The 15,780-nt window shown below is 39.5% G+C and overlaps 1 protein-coding gene across 1 annotated transcript; it reads left to right on the forward strand.

The window, feature by feature from the left end:
- Positions 1 to 720: 720 nt before the first annotated feature.
- On the forward strand, positions 721 to 15,523 carry LOC111611837 (patatin-like phospholipase domain-containing protein 2). Its single transcript, XM_023350226.1, has 9 exons — positions 721 to 1,006; positions 1,370 to 1,602; positions 1,783 to 1,848; positions 8,475 to 8,684; positions 9,547 to 9,607; positions 9,696 to 9,902; positions 9,997 to 10,129; positions 10,311 to 10,418; positions 13,436 to 15,523. The coding sequence occupies exons 1-9, from the start codon at positions 820 to 822 to the stop codon at positions 13,656 to 13,658; spliced, it is 1,428 nt and encodes a 475-aa protein (XP_023205994.1). The 5' UTR covers positions 721 to 819; the 3' UTR covers positions 13,659 to 15,523.
- Positions 15,524 to 15,780: the final 257 nt, after the last annotated feature.

Raw genomic sequence — 15,780 nt, forward strand, 5'->3', positions numbered from 1 at the left:
ACATGTTAAAGGTTCTTGAAACGTTCCGAGACACGTGACCTGTACGACTAAAGCCAAGAGTAAAAGGACGGCGAGAGACTGGATCCGCTTCTAATAGAGCAAACCGTCATCTGACGTATGCTGACAGAAACCATAGTGGTGCGTTTCATTTCAGTACGACTTTCGGATTCCAGAACAAATATTGGTAATAATAAAAAATAACAACCAGGAGTTAAAAGATATTTTAGGCGTCTTCTATAAGCTCCAAAACACAAAACCATATGCAGACAATAAGGGTCATAACTGTAACAACGAAGTGATTTTTGCGCTTATTGCATCGTAGTTCACTTTACGTTCAAAGAAACCTGATTTATTTCAGGAGTTAAGCTTACAGTTTTACGGAAGAGTGTTGGAGCCAATAGAAAAAGAATTGTTTTTTCCTTATAATTTTATAATTCTGAGTTTAAAGTCTGGATCATTATAGTCAGAAATCTATTCAATGCAGAGTACAGCGCTTGCAGGGTATGAGGTATTTACTCCAGCTTGAAAATCTCATCTGCATCCAGCTTCAGCATGAAAACATCACGAAAAAGGAGAAGAAACTATATTAGGTAATTAAAGAACTCTGAAGAAGCTTGCGTATAATGCATTGCTTGTGCAAAATGAAAACATACTCACAATACCAGTTAGTAATAATTCAGACGGTCCGTGAAGGCATCCAAAGCTGTTTATAAGCTGGCTGTTTTCGCAGCTGCTTCCTCTCGGCCAGCGCCACAGACAGCTTCCCCAACTTTGTGTCCCGTCCCAGCTCAGGGTTCCCCAGCCGGGGCATGTCCCGCCATGTTCGACCTGAAGGCCGGCTGGAACCTGTCCTTTGCCGGGTGCGGCTTCTTGGGGATCTACCACATCGGAGTGGCCAGCTGCCTGCTGGAGAAAGCCCCGTACCTTGTGAAAGGAGCCACCCGGCTGTACGGGGCCTCTGCCGGGGCGCTCACCGCCTCAGTTCTCGCAAGCCAAGCATGCATAGGTAAGAAAAATATTGATTCATAGAATATAATAAAGTCATGTATTTGTTGCTTATTGTTGATATGTGAGGCCGGTTAAGCTGGTTCAGTGTTGAACAGTTTATTATATGAATGCTGCAGAAGACAGGAAATGTGATTTGGAGCGTATTGTTGAAAAGTTAACTTCCCTCTGCATGAGTCAAAGCCAATCTAACTCCCATTCTCATGAATAAGCATAATTGTAGGAAGCGATCAACAAACAAGTGTCGGTCTCTACCGACCTCTGCACGCTGAGTGATAAAGAGGCTGCTCTGACCTCTGTCATGAGAAACGGTTCACGTGGGCCACAAAGTACTGATCGTGTGCTGCTGTTGTGTCTGTCCCAGCAAAATGCTGTGAGGACGTCATTGAGGTGGCAAAGGAAGCTAGGAAGAGAAACCTGGGTCCACTCCACCCAACCTTCAACCTGGTGAAAGTTCTGAGGTCCGGCCTGAACCGGGACCTGCCCTCTGATGCTCACATCCTGGCCTCTGGCAGGCTCTGTGTCTCCCTGACCAGAGTATCAGACGGAGAGAACGTGCTGGTGTCAGAGTTCGGTTCCAAAGAGGAGCTCATCCAGGTGTGTGTGTGTTTGTGTGTGTGTGTGTGTGTGTGTGTGTGTGTGTGTGTGTGTGTGTGTGCGTGTGTGTGCGTGTGTGTGCGTGTGTGTGTGTGTGTGTGTGTGTGTGTGTGTGTGTTTGCACTAGAAGTGTCCCAGTGCTCTGACTGGACCAGTGTTAACCCTGTGTTCTGTCATCAGGCTCTGGTCTGCAGCTGTTTCATCCCCATCTACTGTGGACTGATTCCTCCATCCTTCAGAGGAGTGGTAGGTGTAATGTTACTAGAGCTGAGGGTTAATGATTAATCAGATTAATCGATTATTTAATCATCAAATAACTTACTTAGTAATTGATTAATTGTTAACTGGAGTATACAGACTCAAAAAAATGGCATTTGTTGAAAGAATAACACACTCAGAGCAATAATGAAGCCAAAACTGTACAAAAATATATACATGTTGCATTTATGATTTAAAAAAAAAAACATTTGTCTGTAAAGCTGTTCTACCCTGAACTCCTCGCATGGCAGTTTTGGCATCTCCTGGTTCAGATTCTTAAAAAAAAAAAAATCATATCAAGTACCTTTTGTGTTGATTAATCAATAAAATAGTCACCAGATCAGCGCTACAGTCAGAGGTGATCCTAGCCTGTTTGGTGCCCTGGGCAAACCACCTTCCACCCCAGCCCCTGTGTTCATGGGCCATTCATGCCACCCCTCACGAAACACCACCCTGGGCGGCTACCCATGTCGCTCAGAGACCGCCACTGCCTACACTGTATTGATGTGACATTAAGCAGAAATGTTTTCACATGTTGACGTTAGAAGGATTTTTTTTTTTGCTACAAATGATCAAGCGGTCACTAAAATAATTCTGTTATTGCTTTTAAGACAGTAAAATGTTTATTTTCTTATTTAAAGGGGGATTATTTGTTTAATTGCATCTTTTAATGTATTTCTAATATTGCACAAAAAATGCTGAAGTGGTTAAATGAAAAATCTGAAGAATGTGCCATTTTTGTATTCGATTAAATGTTTAATTGTCAGAATAATTGATTACTAAGATAATTGTAAGTTGCACCCCTACTTATGATCATTAGTACCCGTTTCACTAAACGGGGAAAAACAATAATTATAATGATACATTTTAAACTATATCAGGTCTAATGAAAGCAATGTTTGATTTATCATAAATTTAAGTCACACTTTGTTTTTTATTTAATGAAATCTTGAAAAAACATAAATCTGGTTAACTTTGAAACAGAATCATTAAATTTTTCTTCAGGTAAAATCATCTAGAGTTCTGAATTGCATGTTATCTGTAATAAAACATATAGCTATTCAACAGCTGTTTTGACCTCTGGTTTTGGATCCAACCATCATTCTGACTGAGCTTCTGTCACTGGTTACATTGACTTCCAGAGTCATTCAGTTCAAACAAAGTCTTCCAGGTTAGATTGGATCCTCAACTCAGTGATAAAGCTGTAAAGTTAAGTTCTCTGCACTGGAAGTAGATGATAATCCACCAGATAAATTCATGCATAATAATGTTGCAAAGTACAGTTCCATCTTCTAGAAGTTTCACTTTAACACACAAACAAGCAAAGGATTTTTAGCAAACTGTTTACCATACAGAGATCAATATGTGGATAAGTAATGGCCAGAGGGGACACAGTATCACCGGGGGGAGTTGAGGGGGTGATGACTGTCTGAGGGTACTGCTGTCTTAGAGTACATGAATCTACTTGGTTAGAAGAGTTCTGACACCAAATAATTTAAGGAGTCTGGTATCAGAAAAGCACATGTAAAAGTGGCAGAAGAAGTTATGTCAACTGGTGATAACACCAGATAATCACTATCTTGATAAAAAGCAGAAGGTTGTAACCAGGAATTCACTAAAAACTGATTCCCCAAAACAAAATCAATGAACAGACCCACTCTAATGGAGAAAGTTACATTTCCCTGGGAATTTAAGTCAGAATATTTCTGGACAGGGCCTCTGCTCTCTAAGTTCATTTGGTACTTCTGGCCTGCTCTTTGCTTCTGGTCATTCTTCTTTTTTGAAAGTTTTTCACTTTTGTGTGTATTGGGGAAAATGTTTACTCACTTTAAAAAGCCTAAATAAAGAGTGAAAAACAGACAGGTGTTGTGGAAAACTGATCACCGGTAAAGATAAAAACTGCATAAGGATATTTTAATAAAATACTGAAGTTTAACCTGAATGTAGTACTAAAAACCCTTTTATAAAAGTGATAAAAAGTGAGCAGTAAAAGCAGCTTTAGCGCCATTCCATGTTGAAAGTGAGGGAGAGTAAAATAACAAATAAAAAGGCTTTGCATGCCACAGTCCAGCTTTTAGGAAGAATCCAGATAAACCTGAGATCACTGAAGCAACTACTGTGAGATGTTGTATACATGATAAACATAAGGATGGCTCACTTTACTGAGATGTTATGTTGACTGTGATTATTGATAAAGATAGAAGCTGAAATCACATTTGTGTCTCAGACATGTATGGAACCTTGTCTTCTCTTCCCTTATTCTGCTTCCTGAATATCACATTCACAACGCCACAGGATCGATTATTTGTGACAAAATGGTTGGAGTTTATGGACAGGAAGTCTCCTCCGTGTTATCTATAGGTTCAGTGCACTGTGTCCTGTCCACAGTGATGTTTACTGGCCTTTATCTTTTCTGTGAATGGATGTGTTTGTTTTGAATAATAAGAACTGCAGATAGTGAAATAGGACATAGACATGGATACACAGGAGAGGTCACTATGAGAAACTTGCATGCTTTATTATTTCTTCACAAATCGTTGCCAATGTTGTCATTGCACATTAGTTACAGAAAGAAGTGTGTTTTGGACACAGGCTTCATATTGCCATTGGTGAGGATCCAGCGTCAGTAAATATACTGGAGAATACTCCCGGTGCATTCTGGGAGCCCCCCAGCCTTGACTTGCAACGCATCAAAAGAGTTCTTTATGCATCAAATTAAGAAGCCCTTAATAGAAGCTGACTGACTGAAGTTGGCTAAAAGATCTCAAACATCTGCACATTATGAAAGAAATTCAAGAACAGATGAGAACCAGTGTCATTAACATTATCAGTCTGGACAGATTTATTAAGCCATGTCAAAGGCTTTGGGACTGCAGAGAACCACACTGAGAACCAGGAGTACACTTGGAAACACAGGAAACAGTGCTGGACCTTCTGTTGCTTCAGTGCTTCTGTTGGGTCAGCACTGGTTTTGGCCATATAGGCCATATACTGCTCCATATAGGCCATGGGAGGCCTCTGTTTTGAAAAGGGCTGTTTTGGCGCTTTCTGACCAAAGGGCCAAAAACTTGATAATTCCCAGGATTCTCGTGCAAATATTCTGTGGACTGGTGAGACAAAGGTGGGCCTTTTTGAAATAGTTTTTCCAGGGACTGTATGGCTGGAGCTGCTATAGAGAAAAAATCCCTTTTCAGGTTCAGGTCCTGTTTTACCAGGAAGCTTTTCACACTTTCATTTAGGGCTGGACAATAAAAAATCCATAACAATATATATCGTGATAAATACATGATCAATATCAATATATAGTTCCCACAAATCTGAATCAGAATGATCTGCACCGTCTTAGTAGTCAAGCACATGCATAGCAGACCCATGGCTTCCAGACCAGTTTAAAGAAAATATGTGGACAATCTTGGCCACTGTGCGAGAAAGATGCATGAACAAAGTCACTGACACATATGAGACGGAGAAGGAAAACATGTCAGACAATGTGGACGAGCTGCCTCTGATCTCCTACTATGACATACTAGAACTATGACACAGTTCACTTCACTACTTACTAATTTTGCTAGTTTGGCAGTACTACAGTAAATATCACTGATATTTGTCTTATTATTACACAGAAGTGGGTAGGGTACTTAAAAATTGTGATCAAGTAATAGTTATAATGTACTTCGATAGTTTATAAGTTAGGAATGAGGTGAAAGCTAGTTCTAAGATTGTGGCTTGTTTATTGTTGTCATAGTAACTACCTGCCAAGATGGCAGTCAGTTACAAAGTTCATGGATGTGTGATGTCACATGAGAACTATGTATTCAAAGTCCTACAGAGAACCCAGCTAAATCTTACCAAGTCAGGCAAACATTATTCTGTATTTTACTGAGACATGGCTGCAGGATTTATCCCACTGCAAAACATAAAATCTTACCAAGTTTTTGTGGTCTAGTTTCTTCTGCAAATATTGTAATAAACTTGAAATAGGACAAAACTAACTAAAAAGTAACTTTTCAGCAAGATATAAATATACTGCTCAAAAAAATAAAGGGAACACTTAAACAACACAATATAACTCCAAGTAAATCAAACTTCTGTGAAATCAAACTGTCCACTTAGGAAGCAACACTGATTGACAATCAATTTCACCTGCTGTTGTGCAAATGGAATTTTGTACAGAACAAAGTATTCAATGAGAATATTTCTTTCATTCAGATCTAGGATGTGTTATTTGAGTGTTCCCTTTATTTTTTTGAGCAGTGTATATAGATAATACTTCTGATGGAATACTCAATAATTTCACTGAATTCCTATCCATCCAGAATTACACAGCATTCTGGGGGTTTTAGGCAGAGGAAAAGGTTTAGCTGCTCAACCTCTCATGACCAACTAAGCAAGGTTGGTGACATCTACTAACTCACATACTCTTTGATTTACCTAGCAACAACCTGTTGAGTACCGTATTTTCCGCACTATAAGGCGCACCACATTATAAGGCGCACCTTCGATTTTCCTATTTTAAAACTTTTTTTCATATATAAGGCGCACCGCATTATAAGGCGCACAGAATAGATGCTACAGTAGAGGCTGGGGTTACGTTATGCATCTATTAAATGGAACTGCACTAAAGGGAATGTTAACAAAATAGTCAGATAGGTCAGTCAAACTTTATTAATAGATTACAAACCAGCGTTCTGAAAACTCCGTTCATTCCCAAAATGAATAAACAGCTGTTTTATTATTTTCCCCGAGTTAAAGTAAGTGACGTGGTATTTTCGTGACACAGTTTATCTTTTAACAACACCAAGGTATAACATATAGTGGAGGGGAACTTTTTCTTGATTCAATAAACACGTAAAAAACAGTCCGATACTGTTACAGTAAATCAAACATTAGTGCAATCACAATATATATCCACCTCCGCACCATTGATTTGTTCATGTTAAATTCTCTCGCTGCTGCTCTATTCCCGTGTTCTACTGCGTGACTGATCGCCTTGAGCTTAAACTCTGCGTCGTAAGCGTGTCTCTTAATAGGAGCCATTTTGGGGTCTTTACACAAAACCCAGCATGCACCGCGCGCTTCTTCTTCTACGGGGGAAAATGAAGTCGGCAGCTGCTTACCGTAGTTTTGAGACCTGTTGTGGCTCAATAAGGCGCACCGGATTATAGGGTGCACTCTCGGCTTTTGAGAAAATTGAAGGTTTTTAGGTGCGCCTTATAGTGTGGAAAATACGGTAACTTGCACAGCAGCAGTGTCAGGTTTGGCTGTGCCTCTGAACTGCTTAAAAAAGAACAACAATGTGGAGAGAAAACTGGATAAAACAGGAAAGATCACACCACAGTCTGGTAGGATTTCAGATATATAAAACAAAAACTAATCAATAATTATTGATACCCACTGATAAGAAATGCTTATATAGTGATACATTTTCTTTGAATGCTTGTAAAAACATTCAAAGAAACATTAATATTTATACAAAACCTAGTACAAAATCTGAAACGTAACTCACATTGCCTGAAAACTCTTCTAGCTGAGTTTATTTTGTTATTTTGACTTTGTTCCTCTGGATTTCTTTTCAGTGTCACAGACTGAACTGTCCTTTGGTTTACTGCACTAGTACCCAGAACCCAGTCGTACTAAAATATCATCTATGTCCTTTGGATAAATGGTCAAGATCCTGGAATTATTAGAAAGTAGGTCTGCTGGCTCCAGCGTAAATCCAGCGTTACGCCACTATTAAGTCAGAGTGTGTGGGGATGTGTGTGTGTGCCTAGTGCTCACTGTGATCTGCATTCCTGTTCTGCCCTACTTTCTGTAGCTGGCACTCTGTGAAACAAACCTGTTCTTCTCTGACTAAGTGGAAGTTTACAACCAGAGCAGTCCTCCTCTGAGAGCTCAGGGTCATGGAACCCTTCTTTTCTCCTGACATGTTCCACAGAATGGAAGCAAGATGTTGTTCTCTGAAGATACAGTAGATCAGTCAAACCCATCTCCTTCCCTGAGCGTGGCTACACAGTTTAAAGTGCTTTCTGTGAAGAACGTTGATGTAAGAACTGTTGCTCCATAGTTCACGGAGAAGTCATGGCAGAGGACAGTAAATTTGTGCTGGACTGATGGAGGTCTGGAAAACCTGTTGGAACCTCCGGCTGCCGAGGTTCCTCGGCAAACAGTTTGTATTATTAACTGCTGGTGACATTAATAACATTAACATAACAATTCACCTGCCACTGCTATTTTTGACTATTATGCATGAAAAATAACATTAATATTACAAATCTAAAATTGAAAGAGCTCTTTGTGGGTACAGAAGTCATATTCCACTGGGAACTGAACTATAGTCAGGAGGCTGATGGTGGTTAAAAAACTCCAGTAAGAAACAAATCACTCTTTGTAACTTTTAGCAGAAAATAGTTAGATATCCTTTTGTAACTTTCTAAGAAAGATTAATGATGGTACTAACTGTAATTCAGTGGAAGTCCCCTATAGTTAAGTGTTCTTTTTTCTGCAAAATGCGACTTATGTGGAATTGTGAATTATTGACAGAAAATTCACCTATTTGCTGAACATCTCCCTGTTTGTTTGTTTGCGTGTGTGTGTGTGCATGTGGGTGTGTGCAGCGGTATGTGGACGGTGGAATCAGTGATAACCTGCCTCAGTCAGAGCTGAAGAACACCATCACCATCTCGCCATTCTCTGGTGAAAGCGACATCTGCCCTCGGGATAACTCCACCAGCTTCCATGAGCTCCGCTTCACCAACACCAGCATCCAGATGAACATGGGGAACCTGTACCGCCTCAGCAGAGCTCTGTTTCCCCCAGAACCCAAGGTAGAAACTCCCACAATGCTATGCTCTTCATCAGGAAACCATTTAGAACCTGGTGATGCTGCTTTTCATTTGCCACAACTTCAGAAGATGCTAACTCTCATGCCCCCTGGTGGTCACACAAACCTGACTCATTCAGATTTTTACTTTTAACTTGACACTTTGTAAATGGGCAGTTTAAGTGGCAGCCATTTTAGCTTCCTGTCCTTTTCCAAATCATGGTGAATTTTATTAAAGATGGGTTTTTTTGGGACAAACGGCTGGAGACGTTGGCATGTGGTGCTGATCAGGAATGTAACCAAAACTTTACATCAATTTAAAGACAGTTAAGTGATTATGTTCATCAGTTTTCATAAAAATCCAAATAGCGTTTTTTTTTTCATTTTGGACTTTCATTTAGTTCTAAAGGATCACCAGTCCAGAATGTTTGTGAGACTCAACAGTCGGACTCCAGAGTAATACTATGCATATTTTCACAAATTCAGCCTACTCTTTTCTTTCTATGAAAACACATACATGTGCATATTTATATGAAATATCATCTTTTTTTTGTTATACCCTTTTCTATTTTAAATGTCTTCAATGACGGTAAAAGTGGAACTGACATCAAATTGCTTGTTTTTGTTCACAAAGTTATAAATCTGGTTCTGATTTCAATGTTGACCAAAAATCGTGAAACACAAGAAGCTGTTAAGAAACTCATGCAGTGAATAAATGATGTAACAATATTTGTAGAACAAATTTAGATTTATTTTCTTCTTTCTTATAGTCTGACTTTGAAAAACTTCAGTGACCCTGCAGGTAGTCAGAAATAGCAGTGGCAGGTGAAGCAAAGCCTTTGACCTGATGCCTACCTCTCCCTCAGGTCCTGGCTGACATGTGTCAGAGCGGCTATAAGGACGCTTTGCGCTTCCTTCAGGAGAACAGTGAGTCCCGTGTTGTTCTGCCGCCTGCAGCCTTGTCTGAGCTGCAGTTAGCCTGAGCTATGTGGTCTGTGTGTGTTTGTGCTGCCAGACTTGCTGATGTTGGATTGCCCCAGCCACAGCCTGCCAGACAGCTCCGGAATCGATCCCGGCTTCGGCCCCGGCCCCGGCTCCAGCAGCTGCTGCTCCAAGCCTGCTGAGAGCACCAAGGAGTGGGTGCTGCGTAGACTCCGCCTGCTGCACAACAAGCACTGGTGGCTGGATGAACACATTGTTCTGCCCACCCACATAAAGAAAGGTGGGATGTTGACTCTAAGTTTGAAAGTTGATCATTACAGATAAGATGACGCCTCAGCATGCAGCTGAATATTCCCCCTCCTCATGTCTAACAGTGTTCTGTGAGGCCTGCCAAGACAAATCGGGTCTTTATGCCAGAGTGTCTGGCATGCTGCCACTGAGAGTTGCTTCCTACATGCTGATGCCATACACACTTCCGGTCCAGTCTGCATATTCTGTGGCCCAGAGGTAAGCTGGAGGGATCCACAACGTGTTTATTAAAAGTTTAGATTTTCCTTCCTGTTCCAGATGACAATTAAATGCATAAAGGGTAGTAGCTGTAATGTGACAGAAACTGCTAAACGTTCTGTGGGTATTAAGCATTTCTTCATAGAATATGATATATGTGAACATGTGGTGTGTGCGGCAGGTTTGTGGAGTGGATCCCAGAGGTGCCTGCTGACGTGCGCTGGCTGTTTGGGGTGGCAGGTGACGTGTACAGACAGGCCTGGAAAACCAACGCAGCTGCTGCCAATAGGTGAAGCACCTGAAGCCATCCATTACTTCACTTTAAAGTCTTTAGTGAACATATAGTAGGCCCAAGTATCCAAGCCGAGGAAATCTTGGATAAAGATGCATTTCAATTGACCAGTCTATTTGTTTCCTTGAAGGAGAGGGCTATATGGACGTTTTACCACAATATGTGGTACTATTGTGATAATGATAAATACACTGCTCAAAAAAAATAAAGGGAACACTTAAACAGGTGTTTAACACTTAAAGTGTTCCCTTTATTTTTTTGAGCAGTATATTATAACAAGAACAATTTGCAATGTTACTATTTTCGGTAACTGTATGGCTGTGACAGCTTGGCACAGCAATCACAGACCCACAAACACAAGTCCTACTCTTAAAAACTTTTAATTTCACATACACTTCTTTACCACACCAATCACTGAAAGCAGTGTACTGTGTGTCACTGAGCTGCTCACAGTTGATTTGATTGTTATTGATAATCAATGAACAAACAGTGGAGAAAATGGTCAAACTAACAATATGAACAGCTTTGGAGGGTTTTAAACATCATTAATTGGAATTTATTGTGACAACGATCATCACATTTTTTATCATGACAAGAAATTTGCCACAATAATTGATAAATCATATGATAAATGCCCACTCCTATTTCCATACATCGTTTTTTTTCCCAATTAAAGCTTTAGTATGTAACTTTTACAAAAATATTTGTTAATAGTGTCACCATGTTATGACAGTATAATATGAGACAAATTATTTGCGGAAGGATTGAGCTACTATTGCTGTCTTAAGAAATGCATCGCTCAGAAACAACCAATCAGAGTCAGGAGGAGGGTCTAAGCGCTGTCAATCAACCTTGTGTTCATGATGCTCAGAATGTGGAGAAACGACTTATTGTACCATGAAAACCATTTATCCGTGCTAATTAGCTTTAGCATTCATGAAAGTCCAGGAGACGCTGTGGCGTAGCCGAGAGCGTTTACACATAGTAAATATTACTAGTTGGACTGGCAGATTAATTCACTATAATGAATCCCTGCTAGTTTTAAACATGCAGTAGTGCAACCACTGCTTAAAAAACCTGGCCTTGATCAAACTGTTCTGGCTAATTATCTGCCTATTTCGAAGCTGCCTTTTCTTTCTAAGGTTTTAGAAAAACTTGTGTACTGTCAGCTGAAACAGTTTTTAGATTACAATGGCATTCCATAGGTTTTCCAGTCAGGTTTTAAAACTCTTCATAGCACAGAATCTGCTTTAATAAGAGTTTTTAATGACATCCTTCTTGCATGTGATTCTGGTAACCATGTTGTTCTGATTTTTCTTGACCTAACTGCTGCCTTTGATACAGTAGACCACGACATTTTAATATCGCGATTACACCACGTTGTAGGTATTGGTGGCACTGTTCTTAAATGGTTCAGGTCGTACCTGAAGGAGAGAACAATCTCGGTCAAGATTGGTGACTCTGAATCATCTGCTGCTTCAATGCCTTATGGCGTCCCACAGGGCTCAATTCTGGGCCCACTGCTTTTCTCTCTTTATTTACTGCCTCTGGGTTCTGTCCTCAGGAAACATGGGATTTCGTTTCATTGTTATGCTGATGATTGTCAGATTTATTTGCCCCTGAAGCAAAAGGATGTACATTCTATCAAACATCTCCTGGCATGTCTAGGTGATATTAAAGCTTGGTTGGCCTTGAACTTTTTAAATTTTTATGAAAACAAAACAGAGGTGATGGTGTTTGGACCCAGTGGCTCCTGTGAGTCCTCCTCTGTTGACCTGGGACCCTTGGAGGTTTATTTTAAACCTGTTATTACAGATCTTGGTTTTAAGGTGGACAGTGATTTTAAATTGGACAGCCAAATCAGAGCCGTGGTTAAGTCCAGCTTTTATCATTTAAGGCGACTGGCGTCAGTGAAATCTTTTCTTTCCAGGCAGCATTTTGAAACAGTGATCCATGCTTTTATTTCAACTCGATTGGATTACTGTAACGCACTTTATCTGGGAGTTAGTCAGTCACTGCTCTCACGTCTGCAGCTAGTACAGAATGCTGCTGCACGACTGCTGACAGGAACTCAAAAGAGGGAACACGTGACCCCTGTCCTGGCCTCACTTCACTGGCTGCCTGTATATTTTAGGATTCATTTTAAAATTCTTATGTTTGTTTTTAAATCACTACATAATCTTGCCCCGGCTTACCTCTCTGAGCTTCTTCACGCATACATACCTTATCGGTCTCTTAGGTCCGCAGATCAGCTGCTTTTGGAGGTACCGAGATCAAGAAGGAAGCTCAGAGGGGACAGGGCTTTCTCTGTCATGGGCCCCAAATTATGGAACAACTTGCCTTTGCAGGTCAGGGAGGCCCCTTCACTGTCCACTTTTAAAGCTCGACTTAAAACCCATCTATTTTATTTGGCTTTCAACTCTAGCAGGATCTAGTTTTAAATTGTATGTTTTTGTTTTTAAACTGTAAGTTTTTATTTTATGCTTTTTTATTGTTATGTTGTGTTTTGATGTACAGCACTTTGTATCAGCTGTGGTTGTTTTAAAGTGCTTTATAAATAAAGTTGGTATGGTATGGTATGGTATAACATAGGAAAAATATCTTATTACAAGTGAAATAACTTTCAAATGAAATTAGTACTAGTACTGAGACCCAGTGAGAGTCCAACTGCCAACAGGTGAAGTACCTGTTGGCAGTTGCTTCACCTGAACATGCTCTCCTGAACATGCTGGACCATAAAATGGCTTATAAACCCAACTAGACCAGGCCAGACCCGACTTGAAGCTCTCAGTGGAGCGAGGTACAAGTGGTTGACCTTGCAGAAAGTCTCACATCCTGGAATTTAGAAAATACAAATTATTTTGATGACCCTAACTGATTTAAAAATGAAATATTTAGTCTGGTTTCATGTCAGACAGTAAAAAAAAAAATCAGTGGCTCCATCTGTTCTTAAATGGTTTCAGATCAGCTCTGTTCATTTATAATCTGTTGTTCTGAATGTTTGCCTTGTACAGTGAGCGCTGCCTGAGGAAGTGCTTGAGCGTCCCGCCGCTCCCTTCAGAGCCTGAAAGTCCCACACAGACCATCGTTCCTGCTCTTTCTTCCTTTGACCTTCACAGCAACTACTGGGACATCCCATCGTCTACCTCCTCCTCTCTCACTTCCCAGCCCTCCCCACAGCAAGTCTGCTTCTTTGTTGGCTCACAGGATGAGGCTCAGAGCCCGGAACGGCCGTGAAAACCTGGACTTTGACTGGACTACATTCTGCTCCCTCTGGGTGGAGGAAAGGTGGGGTGAGCCTCATGAGCAAAGATGTACTTCAAGGCAGAGGAATGTAACTCTACCTGTTAGCTGTAAATTTGCACATATGTATTTATTCTAAAGCATTTATCTCGATTCAGATTTTATTTTTCTGTCCATTAACTGATCTCTCTCTATGTCAACACATTGGAGTTTCACTGTGAGGGGTCTTCAGCAAGTGCCTTTAGAAGTCTTTCATGTAAATTTTGAGGTGATGGAAAGTTAGTTCCTTGAAAAACTGATGATCAATTTGTTTGAAGTCTTTAAAAATGTGGAAAATATGGAGTTTGCTTTCAGTGTTTTTAAAAGTTTTAATATGTATGGAAAAAGGTACAGTTTCCGAACTTTATCCAATTTTCTAAAAGACAAAAAACAAATCTGAACTTATAAATAAAATGTTTTTATATTTACTTTAAAATATAAAAAACAGTCTTAGATTCCATTGTAAAACTGTTTTTGCTCAATAATGCAAACCATTCACCATACATTGCCTGTTCTATGTGTAAATTGTCACAGCTTATTTTATTTAAATTTGAAAAGTGACTGCTGAAGTGTGCGGTCAGAAAGATTGGAATTATTTATCTAAACTTTATTCAGCTTTAATCTAATTCAACCGTAACAATTTCCATCCAGCCAACAGTAATACTTGCTAATATAAACACAATTTCAATCAGTTCAGGGTGTTTTTGTTATGAGCTGCAGATCAGATGATGACTGATGAGTAATAATTTGGGTTTTATAAATAATGAGTAAAGTCATTGCATCTTTGTTTCTGGAATCCTGGCCTTTCTGTCCTTGATTACATCCTGAGTCTACAACAGAACAATAATACTGTACCAATAGTCACACAAACAATTAATAGGCTTCCAGTAGATCTTAATTACATAATAATATGAAGTTAAATAATGTTACCTTTATGATTTTGCATCTGTAATATCAGCCTGGTAAAGCAACATGTCTATGCAGCAGTCATGCTGCAGTAGAGTGAGAATGGTCTTAAGGTCTAAAATATGGATGGGGCTAAACATTTTCATAAATTATGTTTCTTTCGCTTTTCCTTTTCAATCTAACAATGAACCAGTGTACCAATGCAGTTTGTTAAAACTGCATTGCTTTATTTGCACTTAATCTGCCTATTAAAACTCTTCAATACTGTCTTTCTAAGAATTTGAATTGATTGCGTGGCTTATTTGAAATAATTACAAATAATTTTTTTCTTCCACTCTGATTGATTGGGATGTTCTCTGAAGATTTGTTCCACAAACAGTTCTAGAGCTGCTTGACTTTCCCATCTCCACATCAGTTCAGATGTGACTAAAGTTCAACAAATTCTACATCAACTGAATTTAATGGTGAAACTGGAATCTCAAGTAACTTCAGTTCAATTTAAAAACATTTTTTATTCCCAAAAGGAAAATTAAATGTCGTTGTATGATGTGACTTTTACAGACAGGTGGATGGAAGGAGAGATGAAGGAGCAGTAGAGCAAGATGGACAATCAGCAGGGTCAGACATCTTATTAATCAATCTTTAGGAAAGAAACAGCTATGACCAAAGGTTTTACTCCCCTCATTCCAGGACACCACATTTTCAGGCTTGTATGCATTTGGAGAGATCTAAGTTTTCTTAGATAACTTCAACCAGACTTTTGAGAGAAATTCTGAATTAAAATTCATTTATGGCTTATGTTGACATATTGCTTGTTCAGACATAACTTTTTTTTCTTTATGTTGTGTGTTCTGTGGTTATGATGACTTTTCAAATGTTTTTCAACATTCAAAATAAAGTTTTACTGTATCATATCATTTGTGTTGGCGAGCTTTGTTGAATACATAATGACAGATTAGATAGAGTACGTTGTGGTTTTGTATAGTTATGGTTATATTATTAAACCAATATATGAAAATATATTTACTCACATTTACTTTTTATCCACATTCTTTCATGTCATTTGTGTTTTTCTTGTAAAGCGTTTTTGAGCGTCCTAAAAATAGAAGTTTGATTCTGCATTATTATTTATTATTAGGTCGCTTCCACTCAGTCGGATGATGCTCGCTGC

This window comes from Xiphophorus maculatus, chromosome 17 (assembly GCF_002775205.1).
Source record: "Xiphophorus maculatus strain JP 163 A chromosome 17, X_maculatus-5.0-male, whole genome shotgun sequence".
Taxonomy (NCBI): Eukaryota; Metazoa; Chordata; class Actinopteri; order Cyprinodontiformes; family Poeciliidae; genus Xiphophorus; species Xiphophorus maculatus.